The following is a 14,562-nucleotide window of genomic DNA, read 5'->3' as shown; positions in this document are numbered from 1 at the left end:
GCAGGACGCAGGTTGTTCGTAGTTCCTGAGGCAGCACACATTGCTACGTGTGACACCGCAGGAACGAGGAACATCACCGTACCTGCGGCCGCCCGCAATGAGGAAGGAAGGAGGTGGGCGGGATGTTCCGCCCACTTATCTCCGCCCCTCCGCTTCTATTGGGCGGCCGCTTAATGGTGACGCTGAACGAACCTCCCCCTTAAAGGAGAGATTGTTAGGTGGCCACAGCGACGTCTGTGAAGAGGTAATTGCGTGTGACGCTGCCGTAGCGATATTGTTCGCTACGACAGCGATCACCCCGTGACGCGCCACCGACGTGGGCGGGTGCTATCGCTCGCGACATCGCTAGCAATGTTGCAGCGTGTAAAGCCCGCTTTAGTGTCATGTCAAACCATTCAAAACAGTTTCCATCAGCGTGGTCTGTCTGCTAGACGTCCTGCAAGGGTACCTGACCACACCACATGGCACAGGTATCACTGTCTTGCATGGACCATAGAGTATCTATGGTGGACAAGGGACCTTTGGGCCTCAGTGCTTATCACTGATGAAAGTTGATTCATGCTGAGTAGAAATGATGGCCACCAACGATGTTGGAGACATCAAGGAGAGCGCTATGCATCAGCCATAGTTGTCACCAGACGAGCCTTTGGTGGTTGTGGGAGTGTTACGTTGTGGGCTGGTGTGTGTAGTCAATACATAACTGCCCTACACTTTGTGAGTGGTACTGTAACAAGCCCCTACTACTTGAATAACATCATTAAACCAGTAATTGTGTTTCTGCATGAACAACACAGACATAACTTCATCTTCATGTGCACAACATTGCTCCAGCTCATCGAAGTCGCATCATTAGGGAATGACTGCTGGAGACTGCGGCACCTCAAATGGAGTGGCCTGTACTTTCTCCAGACCTGAATTCCATGGAAAACCTATAGGAACAGTTGGGCCGCCGTATAGAGGCTGTAACTCTGTACCCCAGAACCTCAATGACATGAGGTCCGCCTTTCAAGACGAGTGAGATGCCATGCCTCCGCAGACAATAACTCCACTTGTGAAAAGCAGGAGACGTCGTTGTCAGCTTTAACTGATGCTCAAGGCCACATGACACGTTATTGACACATTGACATTTTTGGGGGTATACACATCACTGCTGTTGGATTCTGGTACAATAAATTGTTTGAGATGAAGAAATCACCATTGCTGCTTCTACTTAATTACCCTACTTTCATGATAATATATCACTGTAACGTGAAGTTTTTACATTTTCTATAAATTGCACCCGAAAGCCAAATATCCCTAACGTTTTGTGAGTAGTGTAATCCAAGCAGTATAGACGCCAGACTGGTTACAGAAAGTGGAGATTGTGTCTTTTTTGTGCACTCCTTACTGATATACTGCACACAGGTACAAGGCAGGTTTTCAGATCTGCGTAGGGAGGCGATTGAACAGTGGCCAGTGCAGTGCATGGTGGGAAATAAAAAAAATCCCAGCACTTATATTGCTGGCAGAATGCTAATTTAAGTTGTATGCTTGTTCATAAAGAGATAATGGAAAGTCTTAGAACATGAGACTCAGGTTTAGGGTTAAAGGACAAGTACACAAATTGCATCCGTCACCGGATCTCACTCTGCTAGCTGCATACATTGATAAATAAAACTGAGACCTAATGAAGAAACTAATGTACTTTTTTATCCATGTCAGAATGGGCATATATATATATATATATATATATATATATATATATATATATATATATATATATATATATATATATATATATATATATATATATATATATATATATATAAAAATAAAATTATATATATATATATATATATATATATATATATATATATATATATATATATATATATATATATATATATATATATATATATATATATATATATATATATATAATTTTATTTAATTTTCCTACATTTTATATTAGAGCTGGTCCCATAAAGTGCTGATTTATTATTTCAGGATTATCAGAGTAAGCACATGAGCTTGGTCAGGTCTAACATATCTATTTAATAATGTTTTAAGGGGTTTCAATGTATATAAAGATCCTAAAATGTCCCTGAATTTTTTAGGAATATGGAGCAGAGATATACGATATAAAAGTAATCTTCCACTTACTGAGATCAACAAAATCCTGAAGAACATGGAAAGCAAGAAGCTCATTAAAGCCGTTAAGTCAGTAGCGGTAAGACGTAACTGGTTTTACTTTATTTCCAACATTTAGTGATTAATTTAGAGAATACCACTCCCCGAGAAATCTACTTTGCAATACCATTTTGGGTGGTCGTCCCAAAGAGTTTTATATCTGTATTGGTTCCAACAATTTTAAATGAAAAAGAAAAATAAAGCAGTAAAATAATGTGGTTGCATAAATATGTGCACCTTTAAACTACTTTGTTGAAGTTCCCTATGAATTTGTACCAATATTCAGTCTTTTTGGGCAGGAGTCTATCAGCATGGCACATCTAGAATTGGCAATCTTTGCCCACTCCCCATATCTGTTAGATTGTGAGGGCATCTCCTGTGTACAGCGCCCTCTTCAGGTCACCCACAGATTGTCAGCTGGATAGATATATATCTAGCAGTACCGACCAAAAGTTTGGACACACCTTCTCATTCAAAGAGTTTTCTTTATTTTCATGACTGAAAATTGTAGATTCACATTGAAGGCATCAAAACTATGAATTAAAACGTGAAATGAAATGCTTAAAGTGTGAAACTACTGAAAATATGTCTTATATTCTAGGTTCTTCAAAGTAGCCATCTTTTGCTTTCATTACTACTTTGCAGACTCTTGGCATTCTCTTGATGAGCTTCAAGAGGTAGTCACCGGAAATGGTGTTCTGACTGTCTTGAAGGAGTTCCCAGAGATGCTTAGCACTTTTTGGCCCTTTTGCCTTCACTCTGCGGTCCAGCTCACCCCAAACCATCTCGATTGGGTTTAGGTCTGGTGACTGTGGAGGCCAGGTCATCTGGCATAGCACTCTATCACTCTCCTTCTTAGTCAAATAGCCCTTACACAGCCTGGAGGTGTGTTTGGGGTCATTGTCCTGTTGAAAAATAAATGATGGTCCAACTAAACGCAAACCGGATGGAATAGAATGCCGCTGCAAGATGCTGTGGTAGCCATGCTGGTTCTGTATGCCTTCAATTTTGAATAAATCCCCAACAGTGTCACCAGCAAAGCACCCCCACACCATCACACCTCCTCCTCCATGCTTCACGGTGGGAACCAGCCATGTAAAGTCCATCCGTTCACCTTTTCTACAAAAACACGGTGGCTGGATCCAAAGATTTCAAATGACTCATCAGACCAAAGCACAGATTTCCACTGGTCTAATGTCCATTCCTTGTGTTCTTTAGCCCAAACAAGTCTCTTCTGCTTGTTGCCTGTCCTTAGCAGGGGTTTCCTAGCAGCTATTTTACCATGAAGGCCTGCTGCACAAAGTCTTAATAGCTGTAGTTCTAGAGATGAGAAAGAAGGTGTGTCCAAACGTTTGGTCTGTTCTGTGTGTATATATGTGTATATGTATGTATGTATGTATGTATGTATATATATATATATATATATGAACCTGGCATATTAACCGGCATCTGTAGACTTTTTATATTCACTGTAGACGTGGACAAAACTACAAATGTCGCACCATTACACACACTTTGCAAACTAACAAAATAAATATATATAGTGTGTGTGTGTGTGTATATATGTATGTATATATATATATATATATATATATATATATATATATATATATATATATATATATATATATGTATGTGTGTATATATATGTATGTGTGTGTATATATATGTATATATATATATATATATATATATATATATATATATATATATATATATATATATACTATACTTATTCTGGAATGCTGTATATAAGACCTCACTGGTGGGGGCCGCAGCTTATAGTTGCGAAATCTGGTGACAGGTTCCCTTTAACTGCTCCTGCTGCTAGCCATCTGGTTTCCACTGTCGTGCACCACATCTCCACCCTCTTCACTATAGGCCAGAACTTCTGGCCATGTCCAGGCCTCAGAGGATATTGCGCAACCTTATGATGCACAGCGAACTCCGGAGAGGTGAGTATTTAATGTGTTTTTTTTTTTTTTTTTTTTAAAACCAATAGTGACCTCTCCAGCCGCCCCACTGCTCACCCTCTGGTCCTCTTCTTTTTTTTTTTTCTTTTTTCCATTGTCCGACATGCCGCATATTCAGCCTCTTCCTTATCTGCTAGGACTTCCGGCAGCATTCAGGCCAGAGCTCACTGTGCGTCATAAGGTTCCAATGACTATGTGACCCTATGACACTCAGTGAGCCCCGATTTGGACACTGCTGCAAGTCTCGGCCTACAGAGATGCAGCGTGTGATGGCGGAAGGGAGAGGACCAGATGGTGGTCGGAAAGGTCATTGGTGAGGTGAATATTAGATTTTTTTTTTTTTTTGTTTTTCACATCCGTTTGCTACTATGAGTCATTTAATAAATATAACGCTCAACTGTCAATATATTTCTAAATATTCAGGAGGAATAACAGGAACTGCACAGAGTTTCATGAAAAGATGGCCCAGTATTATTTCATGGAGAATAGACAGGAGAACTGCTATATATATATATATATATATATATATATATATATATATATATATATATATATATATATATATATATATATATATATATATATATATATATATATGATGTTTGGACGGTAAAGGATGAGCTTTTACGTTGTAATGAATTGTGTCCTTGATTTTTTGCAGGCTTCCAAAAAGAAGGTGTACATGCTGTATAATGTACAGCCTGACCGCTCGGTGACCGGCGGGGCCTGGTATAGTGACCAAGACTTTGAATCCGAATTTGTAGAAGTATTAAACCAACAATGTTTTAAATTCTTGCAAACCAAGGTAGCGATCTATTAATTATGAGGACTAAATACATGTCGTATGTGATTTTCAGCTGTCCCGTACTTAGCTATTCTTATATTTACATGAAAACGTAGTGTTCTTCATTGCTTGTCACAGGCAGAAGCGGCCAGAGACAGTAAGCAGAACCCCATGATCCAGAGGAATAGCTCATTCGCCTCATCACATGAAGTTTGGAAGTATATCTGTGAACTTGGCATTAGCAAGGTAAGAGTCAGGATTAGCTGCACATGTCCAGCAATCGTCTGTTTCATATGCAGGCAGCGAAAAGGAAAAAGATCGGTTTTCCATAGACTTCCATGAAAAAAATAATAATCCAGCTGTTACCTGTTTTTCTACTCATAAGAAAATAAGTTGCATCTGTACAACTTTTTTTTTTGTCTGGCTAAAAACACTCAGCTAACTGCTTTTGGATCTGTTTGTTATATTATTGAAGTCAATGTGAAGGGATCAGCTCTAAAGTTCATCCGTTATTCATCAGTTCAAATATAAACCAGTATTTTTTTTTTTCTTTCCTGTATCCGTTTCAAACGGTTTTTGACTTAACGTGAACTCAGTCTTAAAGGGAATCTGTCACCAGGTTTTTGCCACCTAATCTGAGATCAGCATAATGTAGGGGCAGAGACCCTGATTCCAGCGATGTGTCACTTAATGGGCTGTGTAGTGTAGTTTTTATAAAATCAGTTTAATCAGCATTAGATTGAGAGGACTACTTGGCGTGCTGCAGGTAGTCCAGCATGTTCATGAGCTTTGTATAACTGCTAGATCTATAGCAGAAAAAACATTGATTTTATCAGAATGACAGCAAACAGCTCAGTAACATCGCTGGAATTATGCTGCTCTCTGACGAGGGAGCAAAAACCTTATGACAAAATCCCTTTAAAAGTTTTGTCTGGGTCTGAGTCAGTTGAATGTAAACCGTGTGCGGGGCCAGAACAGCTCGGCGCTATACAAGTGGCTTTTGGTGGATACAGAGATCTGTCAGCTAAGGGAGGAACAAATTCCACGCAGTCCTGCAGCGCTGATATTTGATCTCATCGTTATCATTAATATACTGTATATTACATAGTTTCATAAATACTATTTTACATTCCGTCAGCATGTGTTTTTTTATATGTCTTTCTGTGTTAGGTCGAACTATCAATGGAAGACATAGAAACTATCTTGAACACATTAATTTATGATGGGAAGGTAGAGATGACCATAATTGCTGCTAAAGAGGGGACAGTGGGCAGTGTGGATGGCCAGATGAAGCTTTATAGAGCCGTCAACCCAATCATCCAGCCAGCGGGCTTAGTGCGTACTCCTTGTGGTCTGTGTCCGGTAAGTGAACATATTATGTTAATTATTAACCACTTCCATCTGTTTTCAATTTTATTTTTTTTTCCTCTGTCTACCAACAACAAAAAATGTTTTATATTTCCATAAACACAGCGATATGATGTTTTGGGTTTTTTTACGGGACAAATTGTATTTTGGGATGACTGTATTCATTTCTTTGTCGCTCCTTATTGGGAGACCCAGACAATTGGGTGTATAGCTATGCCTCCGGAGGCCACACAAAGTATTACACTAAAAGTGTAAAGCCCCTCCCCTTCAGCCTATACACCCCCCGTGCTGCTTCGGGCTCATCAGTTTTTATGCTTTGTGCGAAGGAGGTCAGACATGCACGCATAGCTCCACAGCTTAGTCAGCAGCAGCTGCTGACTATGTCGGATGGAAGAAAAGAGGGCCCATAACAGGGCCCCCAGCATGCTCCCTTCTCACCCCACTCTTGTCGGCGGTGTTGTTAAGGTTGAGGTATCCATTGCGGGTACGGAGGCTGGAGCCCACATGCTGCTTTCCTTCCCCATCCCTCAATTAGGGCTCTGGGTGAAGTGGGATCCTTTCGGTCTCCAGGCACAGGAGACCGTGCTCCATCCACAGCTCCTGAGGACCATGCTGGATAGGAGCCGAGTATCGTTCAGGGACATGGCCCTGCTACTTTGAGGTACTCTGTGTCCCCGTGGGGACCGCGCACAGCAACACTCCAGCATTGCTGGGTGTGCTAGTGCACCGGGGACAGCAGCGCTGACTGCGTTTGTGCCATTACACACTTCAGCGTCGCTGAGTGTGTTCGTGTAGGGGGACTGCCGCGCTGACCGCCGCTGCCATGGTTATCACTGCGGCGCGGCTGGGACTGTTAGTGCGCCGGGGACTTCCGCGCCGACCGCGCTTATACGGCGGCCGCGCTTATAACTCGAGTCCCCGGCTTTTGCGGCCTAGTCTCGTTTTCTTCCCGCCCCCAGCCCTGCCAGTCAGGGGAAGGGCGGGACGCTGTACAGGACGGCAGCACTGAGGGCTGGAGCATGCTTTGCATACTCCACCCCCCTCACTCTGCACAGTGGGGCACCAGTTCCCGCACTTTTCTGGGTCACGCCCACGGCTCCCTCCTCTCCTCAGGACGCCGGCAGCCATTCCTCTCAGCTCTGCTAACGCTGGAGAGGAGAGACAAGCTCAGGGAGACCCAGGCAGGATTTCTGGTGCCCACACAACCGCTTTGCGCAGGCGGTAAGCAGCACCTGTGGTGCTGGCCCCACTAGTGCAGAAGTGTACTTATAGATTATATGATTATAGACTATACTTTACACTGTGTGGTGCACTGTTGATTTTTGTCTATATACCCTCCTGTATTGCTCAGAGGAGACAACAGCATGTCGTCCACAAATAGCAAGGGTGCCAAAGCACAGACTTACTATGCTGCCTGTGCAGCATGTACGGCTATACTGCCGGCAGGTTCCACTGACCCTCATTGTGTGCAATGCTCGGCCCCTGTGGCACTTTCTCAGCCGGAGCCTCTGCTAAGGGTGGCCCAGGGAGAACCACCTGTTAACACTGTCCAGGTGACAGGGACGGAGTTTGCAGTTTTTACTGAAAGACTTTCTGAGACTATGGCTAAGATATTAGAAGCCTTGCAGTCCAAGCCGGCATCTCAAGCCAGGGGCACTGTGGAATCATTGCCCCCTGGTCCCCCTCAGTTGGAACAGCAATGTCCTCCCGGGGTGTCTCATGGATCCCAGGGTGAGGTCTCTGACACGGACCGCAGCCCCAGACCGATTAAGCGAGCTCGCTATGATATCCCCTCGACATCATCACAATGTTCAGGGTCTCAGCGAGAGGACTCTCTGTATGATGAAGCGGAGGTAGCTGATCAGGATTCTGATCCTGAAGCCGCTCTCAACCTTGATACTCCTGATGGGGACGCCATAGTGAATGATCTTATTGCGTCCATCAATGAAATGTTGGATATTTCTCCCTCAGCTCCTCCAGTGGAGGAGTCAGCTTCTCAGCAGGAGAATTTCCGTTTCAGGTTTCCCAAGCGTACAAAGAGTATGTTTCTGGACCACTCTGACTTCAGAGAGGCAGTCCAGAAACACCGAGCTTGTCCAGATAAGCGTTTTTCCAAGCGCCTTAAGGATACACGTTACCCTTTCCCCCCTGACGTGGTCAAGGGCTGGACTCAGTGTCCCAAGGTGGATCCTCCAATCTCCAGACTTGCGGCTAGATCCATAGTTGCAGTGGAAGATGGAGCTTCACTCAAGGATGCCACTGACAGACAGATGGAGCTCTGGTTGAAATCCATCTATGAAGCTATCGGCGCGTCTTTTGCTCCAGCATTCGCAGCCGTATGGGCACTCCAAGCTATCTCAGCTGGTCAGGCGCAAATTGACGCACTCACACGTACGTCTGCGCCGCAGGTGGCGTCCATAACCTCTCAAACGTCGGCATTTGCGTCCTACGCTATTAATGCTGTCCTGGACTCTGCGAGCCGTACGGCGGTTGCAGCCGACAATTCGGTGGCAATACGCAGGGCCTTGTGGCTGCGGGAATGGAAGGCAGATTCGGCTTCCAAAAAGTGCTTAACTGGATTGCCATTTTCTGGCGACCGTTTGTTTGGTGAGAGATTGGATGAAATCATCAAACAATCCAAGGGAAAGGAAACATCCTTACCCCAGGCCAAACCAAAAACACCCCAACAGAGGAGGGGACAGTCGAGGTTTCGGTCCTTTCGGGGTGCGGGCAGGTCCCAATTCTCCTCGTCCAAAAGGCCTCAGAAGGATCAGAGGAACTCCGACGCATGGCGGTCTAAATCACGCCCTAAAAAGACCGCCGGAGGTGCCGCTACTAAGGCGGCTTCCTCATGACTTACGGCCTCCTCACACCGCATCCTCGGTCGGTGGCAGGCTCTCCCGCTTTTGCGACACCTGGCTGCCACAAGTAAAAGACCGTTGGGTGAGAGACATTTTGTCTCACGGTTACAGGATAGAGTTCAGCTCTCGTCCTCCGACTCGATTCTTCAGAACATCTCCGCCTCCCGAGCGAGCCGAGGCTCTTCTGCAGGCGGTGGGCATTCTGAAGGCAGAAGGAGTGGTGGTCCCGGTTCCTCTTCAGCAACAGGGTCACGGTTTCTACTCCAACCTGTTTGTGGTTCCAAAGAAGGACGGGTCCTTCCGTCCTGTTTTGGACCTAAAACTGCTCAACAAACACGTAAGGACCAGGCGGTTTTGGATGGAATCCCTCCGCTCCGTCATCGCCTCAATGTCCCAAGGAGATTTCCTAGCATCGATCGATATCAAGGATGCTTATCTCCACGTACCAATTGCTCCAGAGCATCAGCGCTTCTTGCGCTTCGCCATAGGAGACGAACACCTTCAGTTCGCAGCACTGCCGTTCGGCCTGGCGACAGCCCCAAGGGTTTTCACCAAGGTCATGGCTACAGTAGTTGCGGTCCTCCACTCTCAGGGTCACTCAGTGATACCTTACTTAGACGATCTGCTGGTCAAGGCACCCTCTCAAGAGGCATGCCAACACAGCCTCAACGTTACTCTGGAGATTCTCCAGAGTTTCGGGTGGATCATCAATTTTCCAAAGTCAAATCTGACACCGGTCCAATTGCTGACATATCTTGGCATGGAGTTTCATACTCTTCCAGCGATAGTGAAGCTTCCGCTGGACAAACAGCGTTCACTACAGACAGGGGTGCAATCTCTCCTTCAAGGTCGGTCACACCCCTTGAGGCGCCTCATGCACTTCCTGGGGAAGATGGTGGCAGCAATGGAAGCAGTCCCTTTCGCGCAGTTTCACCTGCGTCCACTTCAATGGGAGATCCTACGCAAGTGGGACAGGATGCCGACGTCCCTAGACAGGAACGTCTCCCTCTCTCAGGCAACCAAAGCTTCCCTTCGGTGGTGGCTTCTTCCCACCTCATTATCGAAGGGGAAATCCTTCCTACCCCCATCCTGGGCGGTGGTCACGACGGACGCGAGTCTGTCAGGGTGGGGAGCAGTTTTTCTCCACCACAGGGCTCAGGGTACGTGGACTCAGCAAGAGTCCTCACTTCAGATCAATGTTCTGGAGATCAGGGCAGTGTATCTTGCCCTAAAAGCGTTCCAGCAGTGGCTGGAAGGCAAGCAGATCCGAATTCAGTCGGACAACTCCACAGCGGTGGCTTACATCAACCACTAAGGTGGGACACGCAGTCGGCAAGCCTTCCAGGAAGTCCGGCGGATTCTGCTGTGGGTGGAAGCCACAGCATCCACCATATCCGCAGTTCACATCCCGGGCGTAGAAAACTGGGAAGCAGACTTTCTCAGTCGCCAGGGCATGGACGCAGGGGAATGGTCCCTTCACCCGGACGTGTTTCAGGAGATCTGTTGCCGCTGGGGGATGCCGGACGTCGACCTAATGGCGTCACGGCACAACAACAAGGTCCCAACATTCATGGCTCGATCTCAAGATCACAGAGCTCTGGCGGCAGACGCCTTAGTTCAGGATTGGTCGCAGTTTCGGCTTCCTTATGTGTTTCCTCCTCTGGCACTGTTGCCCAGAGTGTTACGCAAGATCAGGGCCGACTGCCGCCGCGTCATCCTCGTCGCTCCAGACTGGCCGAGGAGGTCGTGGTACCCGGATCTGTGGCATCTCACGGTCGACCAACCGTGGGCACTGCCAGACCGACCAGATTTGCTGTCTCAAGGGCCGTTTTTCCATCTGAATTCTGCGGCCCTCAACCTGACTGTGTGGCCATTGAGTCCTGGATCCTAGCGTCTTCAGGATTATCTCAAGAGGTCATTGCCACTATGAGACAGGCTAGGAAACCAACGTCCGCCAAGATCTACCACAGGACGTGGAAAATATTCCTGTCGTGGTGCTCTGCTCAGGGGTTTTCTCCCTGGCCATTTGCCTTGCCCACTTTTCTGTCTTTTCTTCAATCCGGATTGGAAAAGGGTTTGTCGCTAGGCTCCCTTAAGGGACAAGTCTCAGCGCTCTCTGTGTTTTTTCAGAAGCGCCTGGCCAGACTCCCACAGGTACGCACGTTCCTGCAAGGGGTTTGTCACATCGTCCCTCCTTACAAGCGTCCGTTAGAACCCTGGGATCTGAACAGGGTGCTGATGGTGCTTCAGAAACCACCGTTCGAGCCAATGAGGGATATTTCGCTCGCACGCCTTTCGCAGAAAGTGGTTTTTCTAGTAGCAGTCACCTCACTTCGGAGAGTGTCTGAGTTGGCAGCGTTATCATGCAAATCTCCTTTCCTGGTGTTTCACCAGGACAAGGTGGTTCTGCGTCCGGTTCCGGAATTCCTCCCTAAGGTGGTATCCCCTTTTCATCTCAATCAGGACATCTCCTTACCCTCGTTTTGTCCTCATCCAGTTCACCAATGTGAAAAGGATTTGCACTTGTTAGATCTGGTGAGAGCACTCAGACTCTACATTTCTCGTACGGCGCCCCTGCGCCGCTCGGATGCACTCTTTGTCCTTGTCGCTGGCCAGCGTAAAGGGACACAAGCTTCCAAGTCAACCCTGGCTCGGTGGATCAAGGAACCAATTCTCGAAGCTTACCGTTCCTCGGGGCTTCCGGTTCCCTCAGGACTGAAGGCCCATTCTACCAGGGCCGTGGGAGCGTCCTGGGCCTTGCGACACCAGGCTACGGCTCAGCAGGTGTGTCAGGCAGCTACCTGGTCGAGCCTGCACACTTTCACGAAACACTATCAGGTGCATACCTATGCTTCGGCAGATGCCAGCCTAGGTAGGCGAGTCCTTCAGGCGGCAGTTGCCCACCTGTAGGACGGAGCCGTTACGGCTCTATTATGAGGTATTATTTACCCACCCAGGGACTGCTTTTGGACGTCCCAATTGTCTGGGTCTCCCAATAAGGAGCGACAAAGAAGAAGGGAATTTTGTTTACTTACCGTAAATTCCTTTTCTTTGTCGCTCTATTGGGAGACCCAGACAATTGGGTGTATAGGCTATGCCTCCGGAGGCCGCACAAAGTATTACACTAAAAAGTGTTAAGCCCCTCCCCTTCTGCCTATACACCCCCCGTGCTCCCACGGGCTCCTCAGTTTTTTGCTTTGTGCGAAGGAGGTAAGACACGCACGCACAGCTCCACAGATTGGTCAGCAGCAGCTGCTGACCATGTCGGATGGAAGAAAAGTGGGCCCATATAGGGCCCCCAGCATGCTCCCTTCTCACCCCACTCTTGTCGGCGGTGTTGTTAAGGTTGAGGTATCCATTGCGGGTACGGAGGCTGGAGCCCACATGCTGTTTTCCTTCCCCATCCCCCTCAGGGCTCTGGTGGAAGTGGGATCCTATCGGTCTCCAGGCACAGGAGACCGTGCTTCATCCACAACTCCTGTGGAGCCTGCTGGATAGGAGCCGGGTATCGTTCAGGGACATGGCCCTGCTACTTGGAGGTACTCTGTGTCCCCGTGGGGACCGCGCACAGCAACACTCCAGCTTTGCTGGGTGTGCTAGTGCACCGGGGACCGCGGCGCTGACCGGGTTAATATGTGCCATTACACACTCAGCGTTCCTGAGTGTGTTTATGTATAGGAACTGCCGCACTGACCGCCGCTGCCATGGAAACACTGCGGCGCGGCTGGGACTTGTAGTGCGCCGGGGACTTCCACGCCGGCCGCGCTTTTACGGCGGCCGCGTTTATTACTAGAGTCCCCGGCTTTTTGCGGCCTAGTTTCCTTTCCTCCCGCCCACAGCCCTGACAGGCAGGGGAAGGGCGGGACGCTGCACAGAACGAGCAGCACTGAGGGCTGGAGCATGCTTTGCATACTCCACTCCCCTCACTGTGCACAGTACAGGCACCAGTTCCCGCTCTTTCTGGGTCACGCCCACGGCTCTCTCCTCTCCTCAGGACGCATTCCTGTCAGCTCCTCGGACGCTGCAGAGGGGGACAAAATCTGGGAGACCCAGGCAGGGACTCTGGTGACCGCACAACCGCTTTAAGCAGGTGGTAAGCAGCACCTGTGGTGCTAGCCCCATTGTGCAGTAGTGTAACATTATATGTTTATTTTACACCGTATAGTGCACAGTTGATTTCTGGCTATATACCCTATTGTGTTGCTCAGAGAAGATAATAGCATGGCGCCCACGAAAGGCAGGGGTGCCAAAACACAGGCTTATTATGTTGCCTGCGCCGCATGTACGACCCCGCTACCGGCAGGTTCCACTGACCCTCATTGTAGGCACTGTTCGGCCCCTGTGGCACTTACTCAGCCAGAGCCTCTGCTAGGGGGGGCCCAGGGGGAGCCACCTGCTAACACTGTTCAGGTGACAGGGGACGGAGTTTGCAAAACTCTCTGAGACTATGGCTAAGATACTGGAAGCCTTGCAGTCCAGACCGGTATCTCAGCACAGGGACTCTGCTGATTCTTTGTTCCCTGGCCCACCTCAGCTGGACCAACAATGTCCTCCCGGGGTATCTCATGGATCCCAAGCTGAGGGTTCTGACACAGACCCCAGCCCCAGACCGACTAAGCGAGCTCGCTTAGATTTTCCCTCGACATCATCATATTGTTCAGGGTCTCAGCGAGGGGAATCGCTGGTTGATGACGCGGAAGTAGCTGATCAGAATTCTGATCCTGAGGCCGCTCTCAATCTTGATACTCCGGACGGGGACGCCATAGTGAACGACCTTATTGCGTCCATCAATCGTATGTTGGATATTTCTCCCTCAGCTCCTCCGGCGGAGGAGTCGGCTTCCCAGCAGGAGAAATTCCGTTTCAGGTTTCCCAAGAGTACACCGAGTATGTTGCTGGACCACTCTGATTTCAGAGAGGCAGTCCAGAATCACCATGCTTGTCCAGATAAGCGTTTTTCTAAGCGCCTTAAGGATGCACGTTATCCCTTTCCCCCTGACGTGGTCAAGGGGTGGACTCGGTGTCCCAAAGTGGATCCTCCAATCTCCAGACTGGCAGCTAGATCCATACTTGCAGTGGAAGATGGGGCTTCACTCAAAGATGCCACTGACAGGCAGATGGAGTTCTGGTTGAAATCCATCTATGAAGCTATCGGCGCTTCTTTTGCCCCAGCATTCGCAGCCGTATGGGCGCTACAAGCTATCTCAGCAGGTCAAGCGCAAATTGACGCAGCCACACGCACGTCCGCGCCACAGGTGGCGTCTATAACCACTCAGACGTCGGCATTTGCGTCTTACGCTATTAATGCTATCCTGGACTCTGCGAGCCGTACGGCGGTTGCAGCCGCCAATTCGGTGGTACTCCGCAGGGCCTTGTGGCTACGGGAATGGAAGGCAGATTCTGTTTCC

At 48.1% G+C, this 14,562-nt stretch overlaps 1 protein-coding gene across 1 annotated transcript in view; it reads left to right on the top strand.

Moving 5' to 3' along the window:
- POLR3F (RNA polymerase III subunit F) overlaps positions 1–14,562 on the top strand; it is a 47,950-nt gene that overhangs the window by 20,402 nt on the left and 12,986 nt on the right. The window contains exons 5-8 of the mRNA XM_075338105.1: positions 2,097–2,209; positions 4,804–4,947; positions 5,065–5,172; positions 6,097–6,288. Coding sequence (XP_075194220.1) covers positions 2,097–2,209; positions 4,804–4,947; positions 5,065–5,172; positions 6,097–6,288 — 557 coding nt within the window. The remainder of the gene's footprint in view (positions 1–2,096; positions 2,210–4,803; positions 4,948–5,064; positions 5,173–6,096; positions 6,289–14,562) is intronic.

The sequence above is a fragment of the Anomaloglossus baeobatrachus genome, chromosome 3, assembly GCF_048569485.1.
Source record: "Anomaloglossus baeobatrachus isolate aAnoBae1 chromosome 3, aAnoBae1.hap1, whole genome shotgun sequence".
NCBI lineage: Eukaryota > Metazoa > Chordata > Amphibia > Anura > Aromobatidae > Anomaloglossus > Anomaloglossus baeobatrachus.
The sequence above is the reverse complement of the archived record's forward strand: the minus strand, read 5'-3'. Positions and strand labels throughout refer to the sequence as shown.